Here is a 13,716-nt window from a genome sequence, read left to right as displayed (position 1 = left end):
TCTTGATCTGAATAGATGTTTTTATGGTTAAAGGTCCTTTTCACCATAATACTAGAAGAAAATGTTCATTGTATTTGGTGTTGTTTCCATGTCCATTTTATCTTTCCTATATCCAAATTTGGTTTAGCTGCAAAATGAACTAGTTAACCTTTTCTCATTACATCAGCAATTGTATAGTGGTCGAGATGAATTTTACTTCACTCAAATTATATGTATTCTTCTAGCAAGTGTTGCCTTAGCTATTCAACATTTAAAAATTGACCAGGCTAATCCACATACCTGCATTTTGGATCCTAAGTTGCTTGATTAATACTTACACATGTAGTTCCCGACAATGTAGAGTCTAAAAGGTCTCTGTCCAATTAAAGGCATCATAATAGGTTTGCTGGTTGGTTAAAGGTTTTACTATCAGCCATTGGTCACTAACATCTCTTTTTTGCTGCCCTTTTTGTCTTTAAAGCAGCCAGTTGGTGCGTGACTGTTAGGTCCGCCATTTTTTTTCGCTGCCACGTTTATATGCCACATAAGCGCCGTCGAGTACATAACAGCAGCGGTACGACCTTCATCCATATATGATTTTGGTTTTGGTTGCTATTATTTTCAATTTCTATACATTCGTTAATGATCTCATAATCTGTTCAGCTAAAAATTCTTAGCTTGGGATTGTTGTACTGCTTTGAATGCCTATTTGTGTTTATTTGTTAAACCAAATAAGGAAGCATTTTTTATATTTTGCTTTCATGCAGTCCAACAAGCACATTCCGAGAGCGGTTCAAACGATTTGGGTGCTTGCGCGAGAAATTACTTCGTAAAGGTATGGAAGTGGTTCCTACTTTGAAGTTCCAGCACTCACTTTGAATTTAACCGTTTCCTTGTACAATCTAAACGTTATTTACTATGAACTTTTCTGGTTTATTGCATTAGATGAATGATGATTCTGAAGTAGCCGATTGGAAAAATCACCCTACACTTGAGGCAGTTTTCGTTGCAACACTTGTGGAGTGGCATAGGAATGGTGCTTGGGACAAGCACCAAAAGGGCAGGTCAAACTGGCACCATCTTACCCTACACATGAACGACAAGTGCCACGTCAATTTGAGGTGGGAGCAATATCGTTCAAAGTTCTATAGGATGGAATCCGAGTGGAAGTGTTTCGTCCGCTTATCGGGGATGTCCCAGACAACGGCAGAGACAGGAGTTGGCTTTAATTCGGAGCTCCTCTGCTTTCAGGCTACAAAGGAAAAATGGAGCGCTCTAAAGCGGGTAAACTTCTTCTATGTCTTTATTAATTGTATCCCAAATTGCCCTTAACCTTTGATAGACATTTTTTCCTGTGTGTTTGGTAAGAGACAATGGAATATTGAGCCCTTTCATTGATAGAGGATCCCTGAAATTATGACTTATGTAGCAGTTGCTGTGACAAGTTTTATGTGTTTCAGTTCTGCTGCACTGGGTTGGGAAGCATAGATGGGTACTTTGATTTTGTACTTGCTATGTTTGGAGGCTGCCTTATTAATCATTGATTGCGACTGCCCCTAAATGTGACAATGGAGGGGGGGAGAAATTCCTATGTATCAATTAGGTTGTTACAATAATAATTTAAGGTGGCCGTATTATGCTTTATTGGTGGCCTACATTTCTTTAATATGCTAAATTACATTTTTGTCTCCAACGAGCACTGCTAAAAATAACTGTTAGCTTGGAGTTGTTTACTTAAAGAAAGCTTAGTTGACTGCATCAGATTAATGAATAGAAGATTTTAATCCAATTCATTATACACATGTAAAGATTAAGCATTATAATTACTATCTAATAGATAATCAGAAAAAATTTGATTCTTAAAAAGTTCCTTTATTAACTAGTATATCTTTTTGGCTAAAACACTCGCATTAATTAGGACTATAATTTTGTATATTCCTAAATATGAACTCTGACTAATTGTGAGGAGGGGCTGTTGCTACCTAGGATAAAAAGTACCATTGCTGTTGCTTAAACAAAACTTAAAAAGGGGTAAGATTGAGTAGTTTGTATGTACATTGTGAGTAAGCCAATATGGCCTGTCTCATATGTAAGGAGAGAAAAGAGGTCTATATCTTTTTTTTTTGGTATATCTGGGTGCTTTATGGCCCGAAAGGGTTTGTCTTTTTTCTGGCTTTTCTGACTTTTGGACCTTCTAACGTTTCATAGGGTATTTCTGTTGAGTACATTGATTACTATGTTAAGAATTCATGGTTTTGACAGCTTTGTTGCTGTGACTGGTAGTATTCAATCTGTTACACATGCTGGCCTATATTTATTTCGTTACTGGCCTTATCATGGCTAATTGCTGGCCTGATCATGTGTATAATAGCTATTTGAAGTACCAGCTTAGTAGTACATAGCAAGAATGCTTTTTATATAAACTGTATCTGCTTGTCTAGTTGAACCAGTTGCCATTTCACATACCTTGCAGGAAAACAAATTCTATGCAAGGTTCAAAGAAGGCCGCAGCTGCGGTTGCTTCTACGAATTGGGAGAAATTCTTGAGAGCCGAACAGCCACCGGAAAGCATGCCCAATCCTCTGCTCAGAGTGACGTCCACTGATAGGTTGCAATTTGATAGTTAATTTTATTATTAATTTTTCCTATTACTTAACCCAATGTGAATTAATTATTAGATTCTACTCACTTTTCGTAATTTGCATTTATTTCAGGGAGTAGAACAAAAATGTCACAATAAAGGCCAATTTGACAGTTATCGAGAAAGAGTTCACATAGCAGGCAATCGAGGGCATTTCTGGAATAAGGAGATACAAGTCCTTTTTGGTAATTCGCAGATGGCAGCATTAAAAGGAGGAACGCAGGGCTGAAGTGAGGGGTCGCTTCTTCCTCTCCGGAAGGAGAGCCGCCGCACAGGAGATACGAAATAGAAATTGTAGAGGAGAAAGCACTATCATTAGCTTAGCTTTTGATTCTTGTCTTTTTGAGCTTCACTTTGACTTTTCTTCTTAGTTTTTAGTTGCTGCTCTCCACGCATGTCAGGAGCAAAATTGGAGAAACCTTTGACTTTTCTTCTTTTGGTAGTGTTTTTCTTTCCTCCTTCGTATGGCAGACGAAGGGAGAACTAGCAACCACCTTTTGTAGCCTGCTATCTTTTGAATATTCGGATGAATTGAATTTTTCCAATCTCAAAGGACGATGGCTGCTGCTTTCTCTTCGCTTTTGTGTGGGTTCCTCGCATTAAACATGAACTAATCTCTTCACTCTAGTCAAGGAACAACGGAGGTTTTGATTCGCCTAAAAATTGTGAGATCGATTTAATTTTATCTTTTCCTTTATTTATTGGTATTCGCATATTCCTTGGTTGCAGTGCTTATGATTGTTTGATTAATTGATTGTCTTGGATCCGGATAATTAGTTAATTTGATAATCTATTGTCAATTGGGACATTAAATCCGTAATTGTTTAATTGTCTCAAAATAGTGATAACTGGCATAATTGGGTTTGTGTCAGGGGAATACGCGGGCTAATCTAAAATAACCCTGGTAGTGTGTTATTTGGTTAGAATAGGGTTCCTCTAATACGTAAGGCAATTGGGGAATTAAATCTTACGGGCGTACCTAGGATTATTTCTCAATTAGAGCAGTGATTAACGGGCGTACCTTAATCACCGACACAGTAAGGAGGGGTTGACTGCCATCGCTTGTTTGGTAGTTATAACCTATTTATTAGTAGATAATTGGAATTGCCTTTGCTTATCGATGATCAATTAGGTGAACCATTGCTGAAGTTATTCCTTGGCTAGATCCTTAATTATCATTCATTTGATTTTAGTAATTTGTTATTTAATTTTTAGTAGTTTCTTAGATTTTATTTGAACTTCTTTTATTGTCACCTTCTGCATAAAAACACCCCCTTGTCACTGTGAATTTGAAAAGAAACAATTACCCCCAGTCCCTGTGGATTCGACCCTGCTCACCACTATCTACAGAAATTACTTTTAGTTTGAGCAGGTTTTATTATTGCACAGGCTTCGACAACCTGTCATCCACCACTCTCCTTGGTCTGCCGAAAAGACCACCGGGGCTGCATCAAGGCGAAAGGGGAAGGCAAAGGTTGACGGACCGACCTCAAACTTCTGGGGGGAGGATGTGTATATTCCAGTTCGGGATGAAGAAGTTGAATTCGTTGCTAGTAGGCCAGGTAAGCGCCCGGTATCGAGTCGTGGGACATCATCCTTCGATGGTTCAAGGAGCACTAAGTCTCAGAAGACCGGGGAAGCTCTCCGAGACGCAGCAACGAACATTGGTAAGCTGTCTCAGATCAAAATTGATGAAAACACCCGACGAAATGAGTGGTGCGTAGCAGCGCTAAGAGTTTGGGACAAATCATACCCAAAAACATGAGCCCATTGAACTGTGGTCCCGAAAACGTCTTGCGTGCATGAAAGAGTTTGAAAATAGTGAGAGGTGGTGCCACATGTTTCTGCAATCGAATGAAGGCTTCCAGTATTGGTATGCCGATACCATTCTTGATCCGAAATAGCTGCTGCATAGGCAGCTTTAGACTGAATTTCCTTGCTTGATATTTCAGTAAATTTGGCTGGGTTATATAACTGTGTCCTGGAGGACAAATTTTGGATTGCTGTTGTGCACAAAAAAAAAATCCCAGTCTTGCGGATAGTATATGTAATTTGCTTCCATTTGACATAAACTTGCACTATGTCTGTATTTGAGGCTTTGCACCCTGCGGCTTATGAACATTCGTGTATTGATGTACTATCTTTTTATAGTTCAATGCTTATTACTACTCCCATTACACTGATTTGCTAGTGAATGGGGTATTTTCTTCATTTATATGGTTACTTGGATAATATTAATGCAATTACATTAGCTATATACTGTATTAGAGTGTATATCTTTACATAGGGAGGCTGGAATGGTCTTAGTTGATTGCATTGGGTTTTGGCCGCAAAGGTATATTAGTTCTTCTTTTAGAAATAGTTAAGTTACATTTGTATTAATATATACATAAAGGCCCCTTTGTTATATATATAGAGATCCTTTGTATTAACATCTCTATGAAACATATATGACTTTGAATGTACATTAGATGGTTTCCAGTAGCAATTGCTATTATATATGATAAGCATGGACCACTGACACCCACACAAGACATCTGATATTTTTTCCAGTAGCAAAAGTTATGACTACTATTTTCATTGGGAAATAACACATGCTGGCCCACGTCTGTATCTCCTGGCTCGGGCACGCATATGACTACTAGTATACTAGATTCTTTTCCTTTTTTTGATTGTGGGTTATATAGTGGCTACTTTGGCCGCTAGCTACTTTGTAGGAATTGCACATGGGTATTTGGACGTTCACTGGATATCCGGGATACTGTCCTTCCTATATTCAATGGCCCTTTAAGTTCTTATCAACTACTGTTTTCGCGTGCTTATTTGTCCGAGCATCAGTGATCTATCAATCAGAAACAGGTGCCGCCACGCAATCCACTATTTGGTTGCAGCTTTATTTATGTAACCAATCGTGACCATTCAAAGTATGTCAACATGTCTATGTCGGTAGGTGAAATTGGTTGGGTTCCGCGAGACCACTATCAAATTTCTATAAAGCCATAAGTTTATAGCAGTGTGTACATGCCTCCCATATCCAGCTACTAACATCAGAAATCCAGCAGCGTTCAAGCCATAGGAATTCTGGTTCATCGGCAGCCTTTTTGTTCCCGAAACAGGCTCTTGCCATTGCCTAGTACAGGTGATGAATTTCTATTCATAAATATCTGTCATATTGCTAATTTTTCTATTCAGTATATATATATATATGTGTGTGAATATATATAGTTTAGGTATATTAAAAAATGATTAGTTTAGGTATATTAGCTCACAGTGATTTACTATAAAAATTACTTTTGGTTATTATTACTATTAAAATATATTAGTTAAGGTATATTAGCTACGATTTATTACTATAAAAATTACTTTTCTATATTTTGTACTGTTAAAAATATTAGCTAAGGCCTTATTAGCTAAGGTATATTAGTATAAAAATTACTTTTCATTGAGTGAGTATTAAAAAATATTAGATAAGGTATATTAGATAAGCTATTAGAAATATTAGCTACGGTATATTACCTTAGCTATTAAAAATTTTAGCTAAGGTATATTACTATACAAATTGTTGGATATTTTGTACTGTAAAAATATTAGCTACGGTTTATTACTAAAAATTACTTTTGGTTATTTTTACTATTAACAAAGACAAATTATATATCACCTGCAAAAGAGGATGAAACTTTTCAAAGCATGCCTTCACAACCTCCTGACCAACAATACCACCAACCATGACAGCCATGGGATTTACAACAGCTCGGGCACCGAGAGACAGTTCATGCAAAAGTTTTGGGTTGATATCTTCTACTTTTCAATCCCCTAGTGCTTCATTTAAGTCTCTGGCAATTGATATAAGTATATTAGCATCCTTATTTGAACCTGCAACAGAGAGGCAGCCCATTTTAGCCACGTACTTGTCTTGTGCTATAAATGCCAAATGCAGAAGACGCGGGCCAACCCAATTGTCTAGTACTTTTGGTTAGTTTTATTATTACAAAATTATTAGTTAAGATCTATTAGCTAAGCCATTAAAAATATTTGTTGGGATATATTACTATAAAAATTGCATTTGATTTTTTTTTTTTTACTATTACAAAATATTACCACCGGGCATTACTTTGTCTAAGCTAAGGTATATTAGCTAAATCTATTTAAACTTTCAGCTAAACTAGATAAATTTATTAGCTAAGGTACATTAGCTAAGCAACTGGTGTATTACTATATTCTACAGGCCCAGTTATATATGTGACTTTGGAGTCATCCGTTTAGTATATTAGCTAAAGTTTCGTTTTGAGCCATGGTGTACCAGGTTTCATAGGCGGCCAAAAATAGAAGTATGGATAATAGTTGGAATACTTGGGGATCGTCTTCGAATAATGTTGATGATGATGACGATGACTGGGAACTAATCCAATGGGCAACGGTTATTCTATTCAACCCTGTGTCTGAACGTCTAGCAGGATATATATTGCCTCTACCATGCAGAAACAGCATGCTAAGTGGCCGTGCGTATGTGCAAGAAGTGATTGATGGCCATCCTGCAAGAGTACTTGAGAACTGTAGAATAACGGTGGATTCTTTCATGCGCTTATGTGACATTCTTGTGAGTGGGGGATATGTACCACAAAATCCCCAGAAAAGAGTGCTCATAGAGGAAGCACTGTGCATGACATTAGTCATGTTGAGTCACAATCATCGAATGCGCTGCCTCGCTGAACGATTCCAACATTCTTCGGAAACCATCTGCAGGAACATTCATGAGGTGTTGCGGGGCCTTTGTGAGTTGGGAAAAATTCTCATAAAGCCGAGAGGACAAAACGAGATTCATCCAAAGATTTACACCGATGGGCGATTTGCCCAATGGTTTACGGTAAAGTTTTGTGTTAAAAAATTTATGCTTTTTATATAAAGTATTACTTACCCTTTTGTACCAACATTCAAGCATCAATATTCAATGATCATGTCCAACTTTACTATTTACTAACTAGCATATCAAATCTACAAGAATGCTGTAGGTGCATTAGATGGTACACATATTCCAGCACATCCGCCACCTGGACAACAAGCGGCATATACGAATAGGCATGGCCAATCAACTCAAAATGTACTAGCCATTTGCGATTTTGATATGCGATTTTCATATATTTATGCTGGTTGGGAAGGAAGCGCCCATGATGCACGCGTCTTGGACGGAGCACTAACAGGACCTACACATTTTTCGATGCCCCCTCCAGGTGCACGACAATATTTTGTTGTCAAATTTTTGTCCAATTATATGCTTTCATAGTATGTGAGTGTATGAGTGGGGGGGGAGAAGTAGTAGTGTATTTTGACTTATATTTGACCTTCATTCCACTTTGTTTGTAGGAAAATACTACCTTGTGGACTCGGCATACAGAAATATTCCTGGATTTCTTGCACCTTATCGTGGAACACCTCGACAAAATGCTCAAGGGCGACGTGGCTCTTCCTCCCCTAAGCAACTTTTCAATACTCGTCACTCATCACTTAGAAATGTAATTGAGAGATGCTTTGGGGTGCTTAAAAGGAGATTCACTATCCTACGTGGTCCTGTACCTAATTTTTATATGAGTACACAAATAAATGTGGTGATAGCTTGCTGTACTCTACACAATTTCATACGAGATGAATTGCCAGATGATGACATATTCAATGATCATGATCAGGAGATGGATATCGAAGGAGAAGGTGGGGTCCCACCTATGCCAGAAATTCAACCCTTAAGTGCCTCACAACAAGAGGTCAATGAATGGCATGAAATGAGAGATGAAATGGCAAATGGAATGTGGAATGCGTATCGGAGTGCGAGACGAAGGTGAGGGATTTGTTGTGAATGACTGTTGTGTGTTAATACTAGTGTGATGCGAATAAGGTTAATTCAAGTACTGTAGCAAAAAATGGGCAAATTCTCACAATTTGCTTGTTTTCGTCTGTATGTTTCCTAATTCCTCTATGCTTGCTTCACAACTGAGTGGCCAAGGATGTCTGTATTGAAAGTATTGTATTCTATATTAAATTTGGTATATCGTAATTTTATGAAGAACTATTTAGCCCCTGCAAAATAAATGCACATAGTGTCAACCGAGTGGTTCAAAGAGGTTGCAACTTGAGGTGAATAATGTGATATAACCAAAAAAAGTTGTGGTTAAAAAAAAATTTAATACTTGCAAGAATACAATATACTATCCAAACACGAATCCTATATTGTATTCTCATTAAATCGACTATCCATACGATATTCAGTTATTCTTATTCGGTCAAAGTCTTTGACCGAATAACCATAAATTATTTAATAGAATACTCATAATCCATACACAACCACACTTTTCCAGCTTCAAGTGGCAATCCAAAATGAAAGGTACAATGCTTAGCTTAGAAGTCATTACAAACCGAAAATTAAATTCAAGTTGTTCAAGTACAACCATAGGAAATATAAGCTGCTCAAATACTTTCAAACTTCCCATCCTGTAAGGAAAACAAATAAACATGGGGTGAGCTAAAGTTCAGTGGTGCCCCAAAACATGTAGTCACGTAAATCAAACAGCGAGTAATAACTTAAACAAATTGAACAATTAGGAAAGCGTATAACAGCACAAGGTAGGATACAGGGGCTCTCAGGAGCCATTTTCCTCGCTTGATCACCATTTATCGTAGTTGACCCTCCGTCAACTCTCACTACCTATAATCCATGTAGAGCGTCTCATTTTGATACCTAACCCGTCACCATTCATACCCCTGTCCCGGGCCCGCTCACCGACTAAAGACGCAGTATACTCGAGATATACCCGCAGATGATTGGTCGAGGGATTCACCCAATGACATTATTGTAGTTAGATTCATGCGTCGAGAGATTCACCCAACGACGTAACTACGTTTAGATTCATGGTAGTTGGATTCAGAAATCGAGGGATTCACCCAACGACGCAACGACATTTAGATTCAAGGATTCAGGAGAAAAATGATTCACGCAAGTCACCACTCGAACGGCTAGTGTGATAAAGTACACACCGCTCACTTCGATGGATCAAAAACTAGTTTTGCAAATTATCACTTATCGAGTCTAGAAAGCACTTAATTCAGGTAGGAAAAGAACAGGCAGGGACACTCACCAAGAGTGAAGTTCAGATATCAAGTTGGGAATCGAATTCCGCGTCCTCGCAATATCCTAGAACATCAAATGTTGAAACTATGAGTTTTTATTCAGTTTTTAAGCTTATACTCATCGAGGTTTATCTAATATATTACTAGTTTACTTTCCCACAGTAAATTCAAAAATCTATTTAGGTTGAAACTTGACAAAAGTAGTAGAAATGTTTCTTATAGTTTTCCTTGAGGTACTTTTCCTTATAGAAGGATAACTAGTATTATTCTCTAGAAATAAGTCGACGAACCTCTTAACATCAAAGCTAGAGGAATACTTTGAAAATTTCTTTAAAGCTACGGTTCTTGCAAAAATTATCACTAAAAACTATTTTATCTAAAATAAAGTTTCTTGCCAAGCAAGTCCCTACATTTTTAATTAAAGTTATTAAAACTCTTATTTTGGAACTTTTCCTACTGACAACTATCCTAGGGCAAATCTTTAAGAAAGAAAAGGGATTAAAATAAGACTTAGGATTTTCAAAAGCTAGAGAAATTATTTTCAATTAAGGTTGTTTAAAACTTGTACTTTTGAATTTTTCCTATAGTCAACTAGCCAAAAAAACAATTCCTAGGGAAAAGAAAGGAAGTAAAACAAAGCCTAGAGTTTTTGAAACTAGTGAAATCATTTTCTAAAAATAATAAGGCTAGTTTAAGCTTAAAGGAAGAAATATCGAGTTGACAAGGTTTAGAAAATCTCTACATGAAATTTTCAACTTTAACATACCGTGCTAAGTTTTATCGCACCATACTAGGGCGAAGATATATTTAAATAGCTTGCTTAACACTTTCTCAAGTTCACCAGACCAATACGGATTTCTTACGATTCCGATTCACACACACGTAATATTTTAGATTCGTCAATATAGCAAACTCACATTTCAAATAGAAGTCTCACTAGGGCTTCGTCAATCATTAGCCCTAGGTTTCAATAGATTCATTTCAAATCGAGAATAAAATAAATGACCAAGGCTTCGTCAATCATTAGCACTTGGTTTTTGGCAAGTTCATATCACATCTTAACTTAATCGAAATAAACATATTAGCTCCAAACAAGTCCAGCAGTTCAATTTCACCACACTTAAACACTTATATAAAATTATTCAAATGGCTAAGGCTTCATCAATCATTAGCCTTTGACAACCCTCAATCACATCCAACCACAATTAAATCAGGAATTCAATTCACAAACAAGCTAAGTGTTTGATCCAAGTCAAGATTTCAATTTCATGAAGGACAGGACATTTCAGCAGGACAGCCTACTTTGAGGAGTCACGAACAACGGTACACATGGAGGAAAAATATGAAATTCCTACAGAACAAAGGCCCATGAATCTAGTTTCAAATGCCACTGACTGCACCTTAATCAGATTTTCCTACACCAAGATATAAGCATTTTACTGAGACTGGTCAGTGAAATCCGAAAATCTGGAAATTCATTTTTCACTTGTGAAAAACTCCTTTTTCTCTTTTAAGACCATAAGACTTTTATTCAAACCATCCGTACATTTAAGTATGACATTCATACCAGCATATACCAAGGCAAATAACGCTTAATTCCAGTAAATGGTTCAGCCAAGAAATCATATATATGCTAATCTGTCATCAGCTAAGTATGACAATCATCAATTGGCAATTCACCCACAATTCGAGTGTTTCGCATCTGCATGTCTTATAAAACTTTAAAACAGCATATTCCAGGCATTTCCAATCATTATGCTTCAAAGAATAATTTCACAACCGAGCTAAAACTCCAACTCAACCTTCGGATACCACGAAACAAATTTCCAGCATTTATATTCCAACATTTGGTTCAATCTTTTAGTCATTCAAATTTCCAGCACTACGTTGTTCATGAATTCAATATTTCCTTGGCTAAGACATGCCATTACACTCTCAACTTCATCATGCAATTACTTGGCTAGTCCGTTAACATTTCCAGCTCGAAATTAAGTTTAAACAACTGTTATAATCCTCAAAATTTCCGGTTTTGAACTCACGGTAGTTCATAAGAATTTTCCAGAAATTGTATGTTCTTAATCTAGCTTTTTCCTTGGCTAAATTAGTATTTTGGGGACTCAAATTCAACATGCAACTGCTTAACCACATGATTAACATTTCTAGTTCAGAAATTAAGTTCGATTAACGACGAAAGTCATCCGAAATTCCAGAATTTTCCAACAAGTCTCGGATGAAACATGCATGTAGCAGATTCGGTTTCATTTTATTTTTCTGATCTAAACCCACCAATTAACCACATGCAGGGCTTAATTATCTTGTATTTAGCTAGCTAATTACATTTCTGGTTCAAAATCAACTTCGAATAACAACTACCTCCATCCCAAAAATCCAGAAATTTGTCCAGCTAGTCATGGATGAAGTTGCATGCATAAATTTTCTGTTTTCATTTTATTTCCTTGGTTAGCCGAGCTACCTAGCCTCAGGCAAGCCTCAATCATCATGTTGTTAGCTAGATAAACATAGGTATCAACTCAGATCCTCATAATGTAGAAGATTAAGAACTACATTTCCAATTTAAGCTCACGGTAGTTCCATTTCATCAAAACAGAATTTCTTATGCTCCTTAATTCATCATCCGAATGCACAAAATTAACATACAAAGCCATAGCCAGGTAAATCAACTAGTGATTAGTCATATAATCCACAATACAGGCTCAGATTATCAAATTTAAATAGATTACAACTGCAATTCAAATTTCTGGTGCACAAAAATTCCATTTCACTAAATCAGAATTTTTTCCAGGTTCCTGATTCCATCATCCAATCACATAACTCCACATGCAAGGCCTTAATTGTATAAATCATCCAAGTTTCAGTTAACTAATCATAATCTCGGTTGCTTATCATCACAACAAAGCAGATTACATCATGCAATTCTTAAATCAGTTTTCGGCCAACCATTTTCTTATCAAAACAGAATTTTCTTGAGCCTTAACATCATCATCCGAATCTAGCTTCCACATGCAACACCTTAATCTACTTAATCATTCACTTTTTATTTAAATAATCATGACCTCAACCTCGGATCATCAGAATTGGACAGATTAGAAACTGCATTACTCTATTAACCTCTCGGCCGAACCATCTAGCCATCCAGTCAGGTTTTCTTTTTCTAATGTCTCATCCGATGGTTTAAAATTCAACATGCAAAGCTTAATCCTCTAGTCCTGAGATAAGTAATCATATTTCTGAGCTCAAATTACCACAAATGGGCGAGATTAAGGCTGCATTTCCAATTCCGTTTCTCGGCAGAGACATTTATTTCCAAAACAGATTTTTCTAGTGTTTTGATTTTATCAACCGACTGCATAAACCATACGACATGCCCCTAGATGGCTTAATCTACCTCTGATCAACCTTAAATGGTCCAGAAATTACCTCACAGTGCAACTTGCTCACACGACAGAGCTGAATTCTTTCTTCCTCTCGGCTCGCGCAAGGACTGGTGGCGATATTCCTGGTTGCAGTGCTTTCGGCTATGGTGGTGTTGGAGTTTTGAGGATGTTTGCAGCTGGTGGAGGTTGAAGAAACAGAAGAGGTTCACGCAAGGCTTTCTCTTTGTTCCCTCTAATACGCGGTCAAGAACAGAAACGAGGAGCTCCTTCCTCTCGGACGCGAGGTACAGCTCCCTTTCTTTCTCTCTTTGTCGATGATAACAAGGCAGAGTGTTGTGGTGAGTTTGGGTGTGGTCTGAGGTGAATTAGTGCACGGTTGGGAAGTTGAGTGTTGGAGTGGAACAAAGAATAGTGTTTGGCAGAAATGGAAGAGTTGGCTCTTTGGTGATTGGCCGAATGAAGAGGTAGAGCATAAGGTTGTCCGGCAATTTGGTTTTGGAATTGCATGGTTGTTTTGAGATTGTATGGAGGGCATTTTAGTCCTTTCACGTCTCTTCCTAATCTCCACTCAAAACCTTAGTTCTA

General features: G+C 37.3%; 1 protein-coding gene and 1 long non-coding RNA gene across 2 annotated transcripts; both read left to right on the top strand.

The window, feature by feature from the left end:
• The first annotated feature begins 745 nt into the window (after nt 1–745).
• On the top strand, nt 746–2,541 carry LOC140012568 (uncharacterized). Its single transcript, XR_011819745.1, has 3 exons — nt 746–814; nt 925–1,263; nt 2,453–2,541. It is a non-coding gene; the product is annotated as an uncharacterized lncRNA (long non-coding RNA).
• Nucleotides 2,542–6,950: 4,409 nt separating this feature from the next.
• LOC113704967 (uncharacterized) lies at nt 6,951–13,321 on the top strand. The gene is made up of 4 exons (XM_027226830.2): nt 6,951–7,392; nt 7,603–7,848; nt 7,982–8,450; nt 13,168–13,321. Exons 1-4 carry the CDS (start codon nt 6,951–6,953, stop codon nt 13,319–13,321), a joined length of 1,311 nt encoding a protein of 436 aa, XP_027082631.1.
• The last annotated feature ends 395 nt before the right edge of the window (nt 13,322–13,716 follow it).

Source organism: Coffea arabica, chromosome 8e, assembly GCF_036785885.1.
Source record: "Coffea arabica cultivar ET-39 chromosome 8e, Coffea Arabica ET-39 HiFi, whole genome shotgun sequence".
In the NCBI taxonomy this organism is placed as follows: domain Eukaryota; kingdom Viridiplantae; phylum Streptophyta; class Magnoliopsida; order Gentianales; family Rubiaceae; genus Coffea; species Coffea arabica.
Note: the sequence above shows the minus strand (reverse complement) of the source record. Positions and strands in the feature narration are given on the sequence as shown.